This window comes from Rhinolophus sinicus, linkage group LG07, assembly GCF_036562045.2.
Source record: "Rhinolophus sinicus isolate RSC01 linkage group LG07, ASM3656204v1, whole genome shotgun sequence".
NCBI lineage: Eukaryota > Metazoa > Chordata > Mammalia > Chiroptera > Rhinolophidae > Rhinolophus > Rhinolophus sinicus.
Genome location: NC_133757.1, coordinates 4,725,512 through 4,740,000, shown reverse-complemented (window position 1 = coordinate 4,740,000; position 14,489 = coordinate 4,725,512). Strand labels below are relative to the sequence as shown.

Here is a 14,489-nt window from a genome sequence, read left to right as displayed (position 1 = left end):
ATATTTCACATTTTATAACAGATGACAGGGACCATAATCCTTTTTCACTCATTTTTTCATGATCATATCTCAATTATACTGAAAGTAGCTGGAAAAATGATTTTAGTTCAGAAATCGTACTTAGTATACTTCACCTCAGGAATATATCCATCCCATTGTACTTTAAGACATAACACAGATGCTAAATGCTAATTCAGGCTCCCAAGAACACTATCAAATAGCCCAGGATTTAAAAACCAAAAAAGCAAAACCAGGTTGTCTGATGATATTCAGAGTCATGTGAACACAAATCTCATAAGAAATGCTTAAATCCTATCTTGGCTTTAATTACAAATAGAGCAAAATACAAAACAAGGAAGCATTTGGCTAAAATGCAATGCTCACCATGCCGTGCTGGGGGGTGACATGTTGGGGTACATCAACAGTTCTAAGAACGGGTCATCTAAGCTGATCGGGGAGGCCACAGCTTCCAGGAGCAGGTGGACAGACGGGAGGTCCAGAATTAGCCCAATGAGGCTGCCCAATTTTTAAGCACTTGCCTAGAAACTGAGCTCCTAATGCAGCCTTAGGAATGACATAAAAGCTTAAAGGCTACAAAATACCAATATGATACTGAATTATTCAGCTTCTCCATCTCACCTATCAACTGGAGCCATGGCATGTTGGGCATTAAATAAAGCACCAGGAAGAAGAATGAAAATTGAGCTGGAGTATGAAGACTGAAATGGCTGCTGTTAGGGAGCATGATATTCAATGTATACATTTCAATTGACAAATAAAGTTTAATTGAAGTACATTACCATTCTGATTAAAACCAAACTAAATTACAATCACATTGCTATCAACATTACCATCACTCCAAAGACAGAGTACAGAGATTATAAAATGTTTATCATGGTTAGGTTAAGACATGGTCTCCATCATGAGACAGCCTAGACATGGCCCTGCGTCTGACACTTAGCAAATACTCACCATTTGAAGCCACAGTTTCCTCCTCTGTGGAGCGAGGGTAATAACAGGAAAAACAACACGATTCTTCCATGAGGATTGGATGACCCAGTGCATGCAAAGATCTTAGAACAACTCCTGACACCAAAGCACTCAATAAATGCTTTTTTTGAACTGTGCTGGTATAAAAACTTTAGGTTTCATAAAATACTAAAACAAACAAAGAACAGCAAAAAACCCATAAAGAAACAGCTACTAAAAATGCACAGAAGCTATTTCCTAACACCTTCTGCCTAGATTATACCAACTTCACTTTCCCAATCCCAGAATGCTAATGATTAAAGAATGGTACATCCTCCAGGGCTGTTTAATACCGCTCCCGATGGGCGCACAGCCAAAGGGCTATTGGGCTGGCCATTTGGTACAGCAGAAACATCTGAAAATGTTTCTCACACCTGTCTTTATAAATTATAGATGCTGCAGGAACAATTTAGCTTAAAAAGGCCTCTGGAACACACTCTGATTCAAAAACAAAAAAAAAATTTTGCAACTGTAATGAGCTCATTACAGCATCATCTACACCAGGAAGAAATATGCTTAGCTTCTTTAGATGATGTAGCTGCATTTCCTAAAACAGAAAAAAAAAAAAAAAAAAAAAAAAAAAAAATCTTTACAGTTCCCACAGCTGCATCATCTATCTAATTAGGTATATGTTGACTTTGAGTATATATAGATTTTTAAAAGAAAGTTTCAAAACATTTAAAAATGGGTGTAATTTTTGTTTCCACAAGGAAGGAATAAAAAGTGCCAAATGACAAGTGAGGGAAAGGAAACGTCTGTACGCAGAGTGCAGTAGCAACAGCATGGACTGACTTCTAGATGGATGCGGGAGACCCACAGGTGCTTATCTGCACTCCCTCTCGAAACCCTGCGATAAAGAATAATAATAACAATAAAAAAATTGGAGAGAAGGTAACAACAGGCGAGAGAAAGCAACAAAGCTTTGGGATATGAAAGAGGACAGGTAAGTGGTTACCTACTTAGCTGGAGCCTTGTTGCCTGGGGAGGAGGGAAGCCATCAAGATGGTGAGATGGACGCACAGAACCCCAGGAAGGCTTGGGAATGGGAGGCACTGGTGGCCAACACAGCTGGGCTGAATGACCAGCCAAGGAGAAGTTAGAGCCCTAGGTTCCTTACAAAGTCAGCAGAGCTAGGTGACTTCCCCTCACTCCCCAACAGACTAGGAGATGTGTTTTCTGGAGATACTGTAACAGAGAAGTTCTGTACTCAAGATCCCAGGCTTAACAGGTCAGTTGTACTATTGCTGCTGGAAATGCCGACATAATGCCAAAAGGTACAGCAGCCATCATGAGACCACGAGGCAGGAAGCGTACGGCAAAAGTCAACGTGTAAGAATGGCGGATACAAGCAAAACTAACAGCTTGATTCCCTAATAGTATAACTCACCCGCTACACCAGCTATTTCACAACTGCATGTTACCTAAAGGTAAAGAAAAAATACTGTTTTTTAATTGCTGTAGTCAGATTTTCTGTTATTTGCAGGTGAAAGAAAGCATTCTAACAACTTATCAGAAAAGTTTACCTCTCACACCCCCTTCCTCAGGAAATTACTAGAAAATGTGCTCCACAGAAACAAGGAATAAACTAAGAAAGGGACAATTGTGGTGCTCAGAAAACAAGTGATCCAATACAGGATGGCTACAAGAGCAATTTCTAGCATCTTGGTGATAAGGGTAGTACTGAGACAGACTGTATGCCTAAAAAGTAACCAGTTTATATTGGAACAGGAGGATAAAGGGCTCCAGGAGAGAGGACACCAAGAAAAAATAATGGGTAGGTTACCTGATGTGTTTGATAATGTTGAAAGGAATTGAATAGTTCTCTCAGAAAGTTTGCAAGTAGATATTAGTACATAGGAAACAAAGCAAAACAGTAAAAAAAAAATAAAAAAATAATAAAAAAAAATCAATGATTAACTCTAGGAAAAACAAAAAGTTGCAAGAGGGATAAAATGGAATCACAGAACACTGGGTGGCTCAACTGTGAATAGTATTTGCAGTTTTCATAATGCAAACATTAAATATTGTGTTTAAAAATTACGGCGACACTATTTTGGAAAGCTGGAAAAAAGAGAAGCCAGAGTGGCTGGGGTGCAGTGAGCGAGGCGAGAAGGGTAAGAAAGGAGATTAGAGAGGAAAAACAGGGGTTAGGTTATCCAGAGGTTTGGATTTTTCTTTCCTGAGAGCCACAGGAACAGGAAACCTGCACGATCTAACTCACAATGGACAACAGGGACTTTGGATGTGGTATTGGGAGGAACACACCACATGGGGACAGGTGGGAGTCAGCAGACCAGGTAGGAGGCCACCGTACTAGAGAGCAGAGGCTTCTGCAGAAGACATAAAGTAAAAAAGAAAAAGAAAAGGTAGTATGTGTTAGGAGAGGCACACTTTAAAACGGAGGGCAGCGGGTAGATGGGAATACATTTTGGAGCTTGGTGGCTTATGGAGAGAAAGGGGTGACTCAGGGTTGACTTCCCAGGTGTTAGCATGACACATCTGGAGAAGGCAGAGGATGTTATTACTGAGTTGGGAATACTGGGGAAGGAATGGATTCAGGAGTAGAGGGTTTGGGGTCTAGGGTTGTGTTTTGGACCTATTAGGGGTGACATGCCACTGAAGGGTACTAACTAGGTAATTGTTCTGGGGCTCAGGGTAACACACAGGAAGACAAACCCCAGGATGTACTCTGCCTTCAACAAGTAACAATTCCTCCTTTTCTCTTGCCAACATGAAGAAATGTTTCATTATATGTTTGGATTTTTTAAAACAACCTCAGTGCTATGATTTGGAGCATTGATAGATTTAAGACTTAATACTGAGGACCCAAGGTAAACAAGCAGTGAATCCTGGGGTATCACAACATGTAACCTATTCAAAATGTTTAGGCCTCCCTGGCTTTCTCTTCTGAGTCATCTATCCTAAGGATAAACTGTCTCCACCAAAGCTGCAGTCATAAAATAATAAGAGCCCCCGCCCTCCATGAAATACTTTCCCATTATTAGCTTGATTTAGTAAACATTTGCCTGTAAAAAAATAATATCACCCATACGCAGTGGACTTCTGTTTATGTGTATAGAGTATATGCCAAGTTCAAGGGCACCTCAGGCACACTTTGAGATTGTTTCAGTTTTTAAAAAGTTCTTTCTCAAGAAACATTCTAAAGAACCAATTTGTACAAAAGTTTTTCAAAAACACTTCTGAGTACTATTATTTTCATCTGCAGGTCACAGAGTACTTTAACTAAACGTCAGCTGTATTCCTTCTTGGCTTTCTCATTGCTTCTTCATTGCCTTGTGCAAGCCTCTTATTTAATCAATTCCCCCAATTGGTCTTCCTTGCTGTGTGGATTTTAACGAGAGCTGGGTTTTAGCCACATTGCAGAAATGCGGTGGGGGAGGAGGGTAGCTGTGGCAATTGCAGAATAAAACGTACCATAAAGTGGTAACTGTTCGTGATTGAGGCTAGTCGTTGAAAAGAAATGTCTGTGTATAGAACCATAGAAATTTAGAGTTGGAGGTCACGGCTTGTCATTCATTGCTAGACAGACAGCGCCTCTAGCGGCAGAGGTGGTGGGGGGCGGCGGCGGCGACGAGGGCAAGCTTCGAATTTTTAAAAAGGCACCTGCTGGGTGAGGCCTCATTATGCCAGAAGAAAGGACCCGCAGTTGCCCACTTTTAGGGTGATACAACTCGGGAAAATCTAGATCTATGAAACAGCTATAATATCCATACTGTAACTTCGAAATGAGTTGTCGCTTTGCACAAGGTTGATTTAAGCGATTATTTATGGTCGAGAAACTGACCGAGTGGCGGGCGGCGGAAAAATTCTGCTCAAGTTTGGCCGCCAATGGCAACTGGGGAGCGATCCGGACTTAACAAAAGAGGGAAAGAAAAATAACGTAGGCAAAAGTCATTTTTAAGAAATGGAGACCGCTGTGGAACGCACACCTGAGGAGAAGCGGATGGCTCACCTGCGTGGTTACTGTGCGTCTCCCTAGTGTGTCCCTTGGGGAGAGGTATGGAAAGAGAAACCTCAGGGAGGCTTGACCCAAAACTTGGGGTGGGGGAGATTCACCAAGGGAGAGGATAAGATGACTCGACGCACGTCATCCCTGGCGACACGTGTAACTGTCAAGACAGAGAGACAGCCTGGCAAATGACACCCGAGAGGGCAGGGGATGGGGGCGCAGCCCCGAGGCTATGCCGTCCGGGCTGCGCGCTGGCGGCTTCCAGGCCCTCAGCCAAGCGTTCCCTCCTTCCCCCGGGAATTGGCACCTGGAGGGGGGTTCCTCTCTGCGCTGGGAGCTGGAGCCCGGGGGCTCCGCAGACACAACCCGGTGCGCGCCTCGCGGGGCAGCCCCGCCACTCGGCGTCCCCCCAGTGCTACGTGAGGGGCGACCGGGGGCAGCCAGCGGGTGACCCCAGGCGGCAGGCGAGAAAGGAGAGCCGGGGAACCGGCAGGGAGCCTCCTGGGCTCGGCGACTTACCTCGGGCAGCGCGAGGCGCCAGCAGGACCCCGGCCAGGGCGAGCAGGAGGGCGCGGGCGGGGGGCGCGGGCGGCAGGCGAGCTGCCATGGTGGCCGGCCTTCGGTGCTGCAGCTCTCGGTGCCCGGCCGCGAGCGCGCACCATCCCACGCGGGCGCCGAGCCGGGGCCGGACGTCGCGACCCGAGGGATTTCCTGCCGCGGGGAGTCAGCTCCGAACCCCTCGCGCAGCGCCCGCGCCGCCGACGAGCTAGTCTAGGCTTTCATTTTTTTAAAAAAGTTTCTCCCCCCCCCCACCCCGTGTGTGCGCGCGCGCGCTGTTCTGGCACCAGCCAGCCTTGACCGTTGCAGTAAATGAGCAAGCTGTCCGAGTTGGCCCGGGGACGAGGAAGATCGTTAGTGAGAGAGGGCAGGCCTGTGAAATGGATCCACGGCCAACAGTCACCGTCTCATTACCACGGAACAAATTATGGTCTCCCCCGCACCCCGCCCGCCGGCGGCGTCCCGCGGGTCCTAGAGACCGCTCAGGGTCCCCCGCCAGGGTCCCGCCCAGAGCCCGCGCTCGCCCACCCCCGGGACGGCTCGGTGCAGGGAGCCTCCTGGGCTGCGCGCCCCGGCGGCACAGACGTGGCTCGGTGGCGGCGCGGGCGCCCGGAGCGCACACATCCCCGCCCCAAGAAGAAGTGGCCGCCGGGCCCCGAGCGCCCGGCTGCCAAGAGCACGCGCGGCTGCACGGTCCAGCTTTCCAGTCTGAGGCTGGAAATGATGACTAGGCTGCTCGCTCCCCGGCTCGCCGAGAACCCGTGGAACGCGGGTAACAGGTCTGAAAGGCGGTCCCCAGGCCGGCGGGCATCCCGGGACGTCACCTAAGCCCCACAACGGACGTCTGGTGCCTGAGAAATAAACTTGGACTCAGGCACACAGCGTCTGGGCATTAAGCTTTTGATGTACTGCTTTAGGTTTTATGTTGATACATTGACTCACTTTTCTTTTCCATGGCGTGGACCCAGAAAAGGATGTACAGCGATGTTTCCCAAACTTTCTTGTTTATGAGAAGTAACTGGGTTTGTCTTTTAAAAATACAGATCCCGGGCACAGTCCCACGCCTCTGGAATGGGTCTCTCCTGGGGAGTACGGGGTGCTTGGGAAACACGAGTGGTGTGAATGGAGGGCTTCGCCTTCAAATCCTAGTTCTTGGTGGTCTCCGTGTCTTCCACCTGAGAGACTTACTGAGTGTCAGGTTTTATAACAGGACTTGTTGGCCTCTGGGGGCCATTGGGAGCCACAGACTAAATAAAGGAGCTGGATGTAACCGGGATGGTTGTCCCCACCTTATAGGGGACTATGGTGACTCCCAACTTTGGCATCTTCTTGGAGCCACAAAGGTTAACAAGATGATGCCACTCCCACCCAGATCCTTTAACTCAGAATCTCCTAAGCGGGGCAGAGCCTAAGAGTGCTCAAAGCCCCAGGTGACCCTGCTGTGGAGCTAGGAAGGATAACCACCTGTAGAAATCTGTCCCGTGACCTACCACCGATTCCCGGGATGGGCCCCATTCTAATAGGTGGGTAGCCAACGTTTGAAGAAATTCCTTCCCCCATCATGTCTTCCTCCTGGAGTGTAGCTTTTCTCACTATTTCCCTCCCATCCCCTGATTTTTGTAGTGTTCGAAAGAACCCAGGTCAACCCTCTCAAGAAAGTACAGGCCTTTAAAAAAAAAAAAAAAAAAAGCTAGAGGCACTGCCCCAAGGGTCCCCTTCTCAGCACCAGGACATCTCAACATTCCATCTGGAGGCAAGGCCTGGGTCCCAGCCCGTTTAAACCCAGCCCTACTACTTCCGGGCTCTGTGCAGTCCTTTCTTTGTTCATTCATTTGCTTCCATCAGCAATTAGCAACACTGTTCCAAGTGCTTAGGAAAGCAAACTAATGAGAAATGCCTCTTGCCTTCAAAGGCTTTTCTGTCTGGTAGGCTAACTGACAAACCATGACTCTTGAACAGTGGGAGTTGGTTACTTAACCAATTTAATAATCATTCGCTTGTTTGTTAACTCCTGCATTATTTATTACATTCTTCATAGAATCAGAGTATTGTGCTAAAACGCTTCCCATACATTATTTAGCTTTAAAATCTTGAGCTTATGGATGAGAAAGTGCAGTGCACGGAGGTTCAGCAGCTTTGATCACACGGCTCAGGGGCCAGTCGGAACCCGCTGGAGATCTGTTTGCAGACACCGCCTGTGTCTTTAACCCTGACTTCCAATGGTTGGCATCTATCAAGTGCAAATAAAATACAAAGCTCCCAGGTGGGAGTGAGCATTAAATGAGCCAATGCAATGCCCTCCCAACCACCAGATTCCTGGCTTTGGTGAAGAATTTATATCCCCTGGCATTCACACTGGAGATTCTCGTCAGGAAAGTCTGGGGATGACAGTTTTCCCAAGTACTCAGGTAGTTCTGATACTTGTGTACCACAGGACTTTCAGAAACGCCGTGGCAGACAATTAAAACTTGTTTCCTGTTAGGTCAGCGCGGCGGACTTGCTTTAGGATGAGTCTAGCTGCTGCCTTTTGAATCATTCTGACGGGTTCAATTGCTTGCTTATAATGGACCAAAGATGTGCTGTGCAGTGGATTGGGGGCTTTATACAGTTTCTCTCCTAATAATCCAGTCTTTTTGTTCTTTAAGTTTCAGCTGTTACTCTTGACTATAGATGTCCTTTAAAAAACAAAACACAAAAAAAAACCTGGCAGTTGCAAAGCTCTCTCCAAAGGGCTAAGTGTGCCCAAAGACTGTCCTCGCTTTGTTTTTGACTGAATGAAACAAAACAGCCAATACAGGGGGCGGGGAAGACAGGATAGAAAATCCTCGCCCCCAGCCTTGGTTTCTCAAGCTTCTGATTCCCTATCTCTGTGAAGCAAGGAGCCTGACTGACACTTTCCAGAAAGACTTCGTGCTCATCAGTAACAGCCAACTAGGCATAGAGTGTATCTTTCGTCTGGCAGATGGTCAGTCTTTAGATGGGAACTCTGCCTCCTCATTCACAGGAAATGGAAGCCGACATGGCATTCAATACTGGATTGTTAGGTAATGGTATGGGGTCAGAGGCCAGGATCTGCTCATTAAAATTTCAGATAGATGGCTTGTTGTCCCTTCCTTCCCAGAAGAATTGACCTCTGCAATACCGTTTCCTGTGTGCTATTTTGGTGTTACAGCCTGGACACTCACAGTGAACAGGGTACTTATTTCTTACCCAGGCTCTCATTTAGCTCAATCCACTTTGAGTACAAGCAGATGAAAAATGGAGGCAGATTTTCCTAAGCCAGGATTTTGCAGGCAGCCACTCCCGATTTCTGCAGTAAGCAAAGGGTTGGCCTCTTGCAGCTTGACCTATTGATGGAGCTTCAGACACAGGCTCACAAAACAGCTTTTATCTGTCCAAGCACAGTCCCCCAGCTTGCTGCAAAATAAACAAATACAATCACCCCGTCATTAAACTTCGGAAATCTTTTTAGTTCCATCTCTTGGGGAGATGAAGACTCATGATCCTCCCAGCCTGCAATAACATGTAGCCCATTTTTCTTTTCACAAATCTTCTCACTTTAAGAACCCATGGCTTTACCTCCTCCCGCAGAGCCCCCTCACAATCCTGATACTTCCATTACATCACACAATCAGGAATAAGGGCCACCAGGACACCCAGAGGAAACTGTCTAGGGGGGTGGAGTTTCACAAGGTCCTCTGAGTATTTTCACGGCCCGCTTACCAGTCGCACAGTGATCTGATCTAAACTGCCACTTCCGGAAGCTGTAAGACATTTTTTCCCAGCTGCCCCCAAACCTGCAGGCATTTTGCTGTTGATCGGATCTTGAACACATCAAAGAGAAAATGTGATTAAAGTTCATGCTTGCTCTTGGATGGACAGACGTACCAGAGCAAGTGAATTTGTCCAGGCTGGCCACTCACTTGTCAGGTTTCTGCTCTGAAAAGATGCACAAGGTCACAAGAAGCCAGGTAAGCTGGGATGGGTAGGGACTCTGGAGATAAGCTGGTGTCCAGCACGCTTCCCCCCAGGGATGGACACCAGCCATTTACAGTAACTCGGGTGAAGACTATTCCAAGACATGCATACACTTAGGAAACTCCTTTACCTCGTCTCTCTTGTGGCAAATTAGGCCGTCTGCCTCTTATTTTCTGCTCTTGAAATTGGAAAACAATGGACACTGGCCTCTCTTCATGTATTTGAGTGCAGTTCCCATTCCTCTTTACTATTTTAGGCAAATCAACCCCAATTTCTTTAACTTGCCTCTTGGGTCCTATTCACACTCTCTTTAATCATGGGTTTTGCTCTCCCTTGGATCCTCTCCAATTTCCTGATTTCTCTTAAACTGTGGAAACCCAATGTGGCCATGGAGCTCCAGGAAGTTCTGCCCGAGGCCATGGGAAGCAGAGGGAGGCCTGGTTTATTGCTGCTGGGTCCCTCTGAGTTGAGACTTAACTCCTCTTTTGGGGTGAAGGAGTGATCGTAGGTGGTTCTGGGGAGGTAGGCTGATCTGACGGGGGTGGGGGTGGCCCTCTGTTCCATCACTACGTGCCCTTGCTCGTGCCACACGCAGCCCTTTTGCTTCACTGTCGTTATTTCGGTCTATTTCCTGGATCTCAGTCTTTGGGCCCATGCTGATTTGACTTCTCTCAGTTCTGGTTCTGCATCCTGTGAGCACTTTTATGCTGGACTCCTTTCTCCCATTAACTACTTAATGGACTCAGTCAGAAAAGCCAACTCAACATTTCTGGGGCCTGGGACCCATTGTTCTTCTTTGTGCACTAAACTCTGCACTGGGATCTGATATAGCTTTAATTTTTCAGCAGTTACCAAGCATTTGACATTTTTCAGCAGCATCACATCCTGACCCAGCAGCATCCCTACCACACCTATCAATGGGGAAGGTGCACCTCCTTGGGCATAAACACTGCCAGCACCCCCTCCCCCCTTAAGCAATACTCACCAGTGATTTTGCAGCTTTCTTTGTCCTAGGTTGGGCTGAGAAAGAAAGAAAAGAAGTTGACCGAACATCCGCAGAGCTCCTTCTGCATCCCATGCTGGAAGTCAGGGACACAGATACCAGCCGCTCTTCTCACGAGCCCCTAGATGTGTGATAGAGAGAATACCTGAAACAATCCTAAACTCTGGCCACCATGCATCTCCTCTGCCTCAGGCCTCCAGGAGCTCAGCAACCCTCCCGGAAATCTGTCAATTACTCTTCTTTTGAAAGAGGAAATGGAGGCTCTGCAAAGTGACTTGTCCATGAAAGCAAAACTTGAAAATGGTACCGCTGGGACTGGAAGCTGGTCCATCTAAACCCAAGGATCCTCCATTTTCATTTCCTCCCTGTTGATGCTTGCCCAAAACCTGAGTCACAGCTGACCTTTTCCTTTCTCTCTCCCTCAATCGTGCCCTTCTAATTAGTCATCAAGTCCTGTCCATTCCACCTCTGAAATCCCCCCCCGAAGTCTGTCCACTCCCTCCTCTGCCCCACCCCCACTCCAGGCCCAGGGCTAGGGAACCGTGGTGCCTGCCTTGACAATAGTCACAGGCTCCTGGGGATTGTTCTGCTGTCACGCCAGATACTGCTGCTGCAAGGGCACTTTTAAAATGAAAATTGGAGAAAACTTTTCTGGGTCCTCATGGTCTTTAGTAAGGTACAGAATGCATCATGGGATATCCAAGGCTACTTGGGCTGACCTCCTTTCTCTCCCACCCCCATCCTGATACACAGCCCAGTCCTTCAGCCACATGGGGCCACTCAACATTTGAAAGTGTTTAGCACTTTGTGGTTTTCCATATGCTTCTCCAAAATCATTCTCCCAATTACCTCTATAATTATTCCAGGTAAGGCCCATTACCTTTGTAAATCAAGCTAGGACTGACTTTCTAAGAACTAGCAATCTGTACCAGCACACGTTTGATTTTCTAAAATCTTTGGTTTTTAACTAAGTCTGTTACTTCTGGTATGATTTTTAAATTTAAGAGAAACAAAAATAAAACTCTTCTTAAAGCTCCAAACAACCTCAAACTCTGTTTTGTTCTGGTAATCAGACAATGGATAAAGACTGTGGTTACTTGGAGATATTGCCAACAATGGAAAAAATAAATGAGAGCATGAGTCAGAATAATTTGAAACTAGAAATGTGTGTTGGTAATAACTCAGAAAGTCACATGGAAAAGCCTCGGTCACAAAATCAAATGTGATGGTTTTTAAAAAATTATAATCTCCTGTATTAGAGAGCCCCTTCCACCTGGTAGAGCGCCAAGAAACCTTACCAAATCCAGTCTTGGGAAATCAAAATCCTGCACCATCAGGAAAATGCTGTCCCTCTTGGGGGTAGATGCAGACAGTCTCGTGTGCCATATGGAAAAATGACCCGCAGTGGTGAGGAAGTAGCATATCATTAAAGAGGAACCCGTAAAAGTAAGGTAAAAGCCAGTCCTGCAGCCTAATCCTTTTAGGCATGTGTCCAGCAGCAAGAGGGAACGGCCGCGTCTCTGGGGCGGGGTGATGTGCGATGAGATTCCATGTCCCACGGCATTGCACTGGAACACCAGAAGCAATACCCACAGTGTGGTTTTGCTATTCCAAATCAGCCACTTCTTCACCTATCCACAGAGGGAAGAAAGTACCTTGCTTATTTGTCCCTGAGAAGAATGGTTTCCCCAAACCTGTGCTGGGCGTCCTAGTTAGTGACCATCGGGCTTCAATCTGCCACTGTGGTCCCGATGTCCAGCCGCCATGACCTCTGTCCGAGAGGCAGCCATCCGGGAGACAGAGAACGCATGCACTCAGCCACAGTGCAATAGCATATCTGGTGTTACCCCCAAAACGGCCTTTTAGGGCTTAACAGAACAGACTGCAGAGGTCTGAACATGACCCTCTTCTAGAGCTGAACCCCACTTCCTTCTCTGCGTAGACTGATGGCAACTGGCCTATTTTATGGCCCTTTTACTGACCTACTTTTGAGTTCTATTTTAGAAAGTGACACAAAAGCCTCTTGTATTCCTGAAAAAGAAGAGGAAGAAACACATGCAGAGGCACCCACATACACACACCCCAGAAATCAAGGCTGGAGTAATTTTCCACAAAGGAGCATTTGTTTTCTGTCAAAGAAAAAAAAAGCCGTTGTCAAAAAGTACTTAAAAAGTGTCAACAGCCCTTTCAGAAGTAAAAGACATATATGTTAACGTGTTAGATGCTTATTTTCTGGTAAAATACCTGCAGGACAATGTCAGTGCCTGTTGGTGGAAAGCCTCATCTTATAAACAGAAGTCAATGATTGACAGAAGAGTCATGGCAGCTTTAGAGGCAAAACCTCCCCCTGCATACGTGGGCTATAACCACACAGGAAGCTGGCAGAATAAAAATGACCTATCGTTTTATAAGAGAGAATTATACTCTGGATAGCACATAGCCACACAGCCAGTTCCTAAGAGCTACTCATAAGCCTGCCCAACAAGGATGCTATGATGATAATTACCACGGCTTGGGCATGTATCGTGGTCCAGACACCTCACATATATTACGTAGAAGCTTCCCTACTACTCTGCGAGGCATGTGTCAACTTCCCATTCTACACACGAAAAATTAAGGCTCTGTGATATTAAATCAATTACTCAAGACATCACAACTCCTAAGCAGAAAACCCAAACTAGGACTCAAACCCAGGCCTGCCTAACGCCAGAGTCTGTGTTTCCTTCCTCTAAACCAGACCGCCTCTTACAACAGCAGATTGCACCAAGATCACGACTTAAAGCCTGTGATCGTCCCACTGCCAGGAAACCATTTGGTTTCCGTCCCTTACCACCTATAAAATGGAACCCTCTCTAAGGATAGATTTTTATGTCAATTAAAAATGGAAAGACATTAACTGCAATGTGGGATTCTGGATGGCAACCTAGAACAGAAAAGGGACATTAGTGACAAAACTAGTGAAATTTGAACAAAGTCTGGGGTTTAGTTAGCAGTAATGGACGAGCGTTTGTGGCTTTGACAAATGTGCTGTTATCTTAGGTGCTGATAACAGCACAGACTGGGTGAAGGGTATGCGAGAACTCTGCACTGTCTTTGCAACTTTTCTGTTTTTAGCCTGAAACTATTTCAAAGTTTCAAAGTTTTTTGTTTTTTTTTAAGGGACATCTAAAAAAAAGGGAAAATGGAAATTTATTAATTCTCTGGTTCCTGGTTGTTGAAATTTGCACCAAGTGTTACTTACTGTAGGTTGAACAGATGTGTGGCCTAACATTTTCCAATTATATACCAACATATGAGGATTAATACATTTACTTAAATGAATTTATTTAAAAGTGCTACTGAATGCATTGTAATTTTTTTGTGTCCTTGTTTATTTTCTTATTCAGTGAATGCGAAAAGAATTACTACTATATTTGACATTATAAACTGCTCTCAAGAGCTAGGTGGAGAAAAGTGTATATGGTAAGCTACCATTTATCCAAGGAGATGTGGTATGAATAGACATGTACGTGTATAGCATTATACTAATATTATATTGCTTTTAGAAGAACAGATAAACTGTAAATATGTTTTAATTATTCATAATTTTAATTTTAATAGTCATAAAAGGGAAATCAAGGAACGTGACAGATAGGAAGGAATAGGTTAGATTTCTCTGAACAGACTTTGGCTTGTGTATTTGATTTTGAAACCATGAAAATATTCTTACACAATTAAAAAACAAATTGAATATTCAAAAAAGCAGTCTCTGAAAGTCAAAAGCAAAATGAAACAAATAAACCTAACTCTATATTGATTTTTGGCATGACCACAAAGACAGAAACTATTCCATTCGACTTTAAAACATTCAACATTAGTAAGACATACCCTAAGAACAAAAAGTATGTACAAACTGCAGGGTTTTTAATCATCATATTATTGACTGTAGGGTTAGGGTGGTTATTCTGAGAT

General features: G+C 45.6%; 1 protein-coding gene and 1 long non-coding RNA gene across 2 annotated transcripts in view; both read right to left on the bottom strand.

The window, feature by feature from the left end:
* Positions 1 to 6,328, bottom strand: part of ADAM12 (ADAM metallopeptidase domain 12) — a 324,013-nt gene extending 317,685 nt beyond the window's left edge. The window contains exon 1 of the mRNA XM_074338816.1: positions 5,519 to 6,328. Within this exon, the coding sequence (XP_074194917.1) occupies positions 5,519 to 5,606 (88 nt within the window). The 5' untranslated portion in view covers positions 5,607 to 6,328. The remainder of the gene's footprint in view (positions 1 to 5,518) is intronic.
* A 1,213-nt stretch (positions 6,329 to 7,541) lies between these two features.
* LOC109445687 (uncharacterized) lies at positions 7,542 to 12,496 on the bottom strand. Its single transcript, XR_002137070.2, has 4 exons — positions 11,837 to 12,496; positions 10,521 to 10,659; positions 9,281 to 9,381; positions 7,542 to 8,974 (listed from the first exon to the last, which is right to left on the bottom strand). It is a non-coding gene; the product is annotated as an uncharacterized LOC109445687 (long non-coding RNA).
* Between the last annotated feature and the right edge of the window lie 1,993 nt (positions 12,497 to 14,489).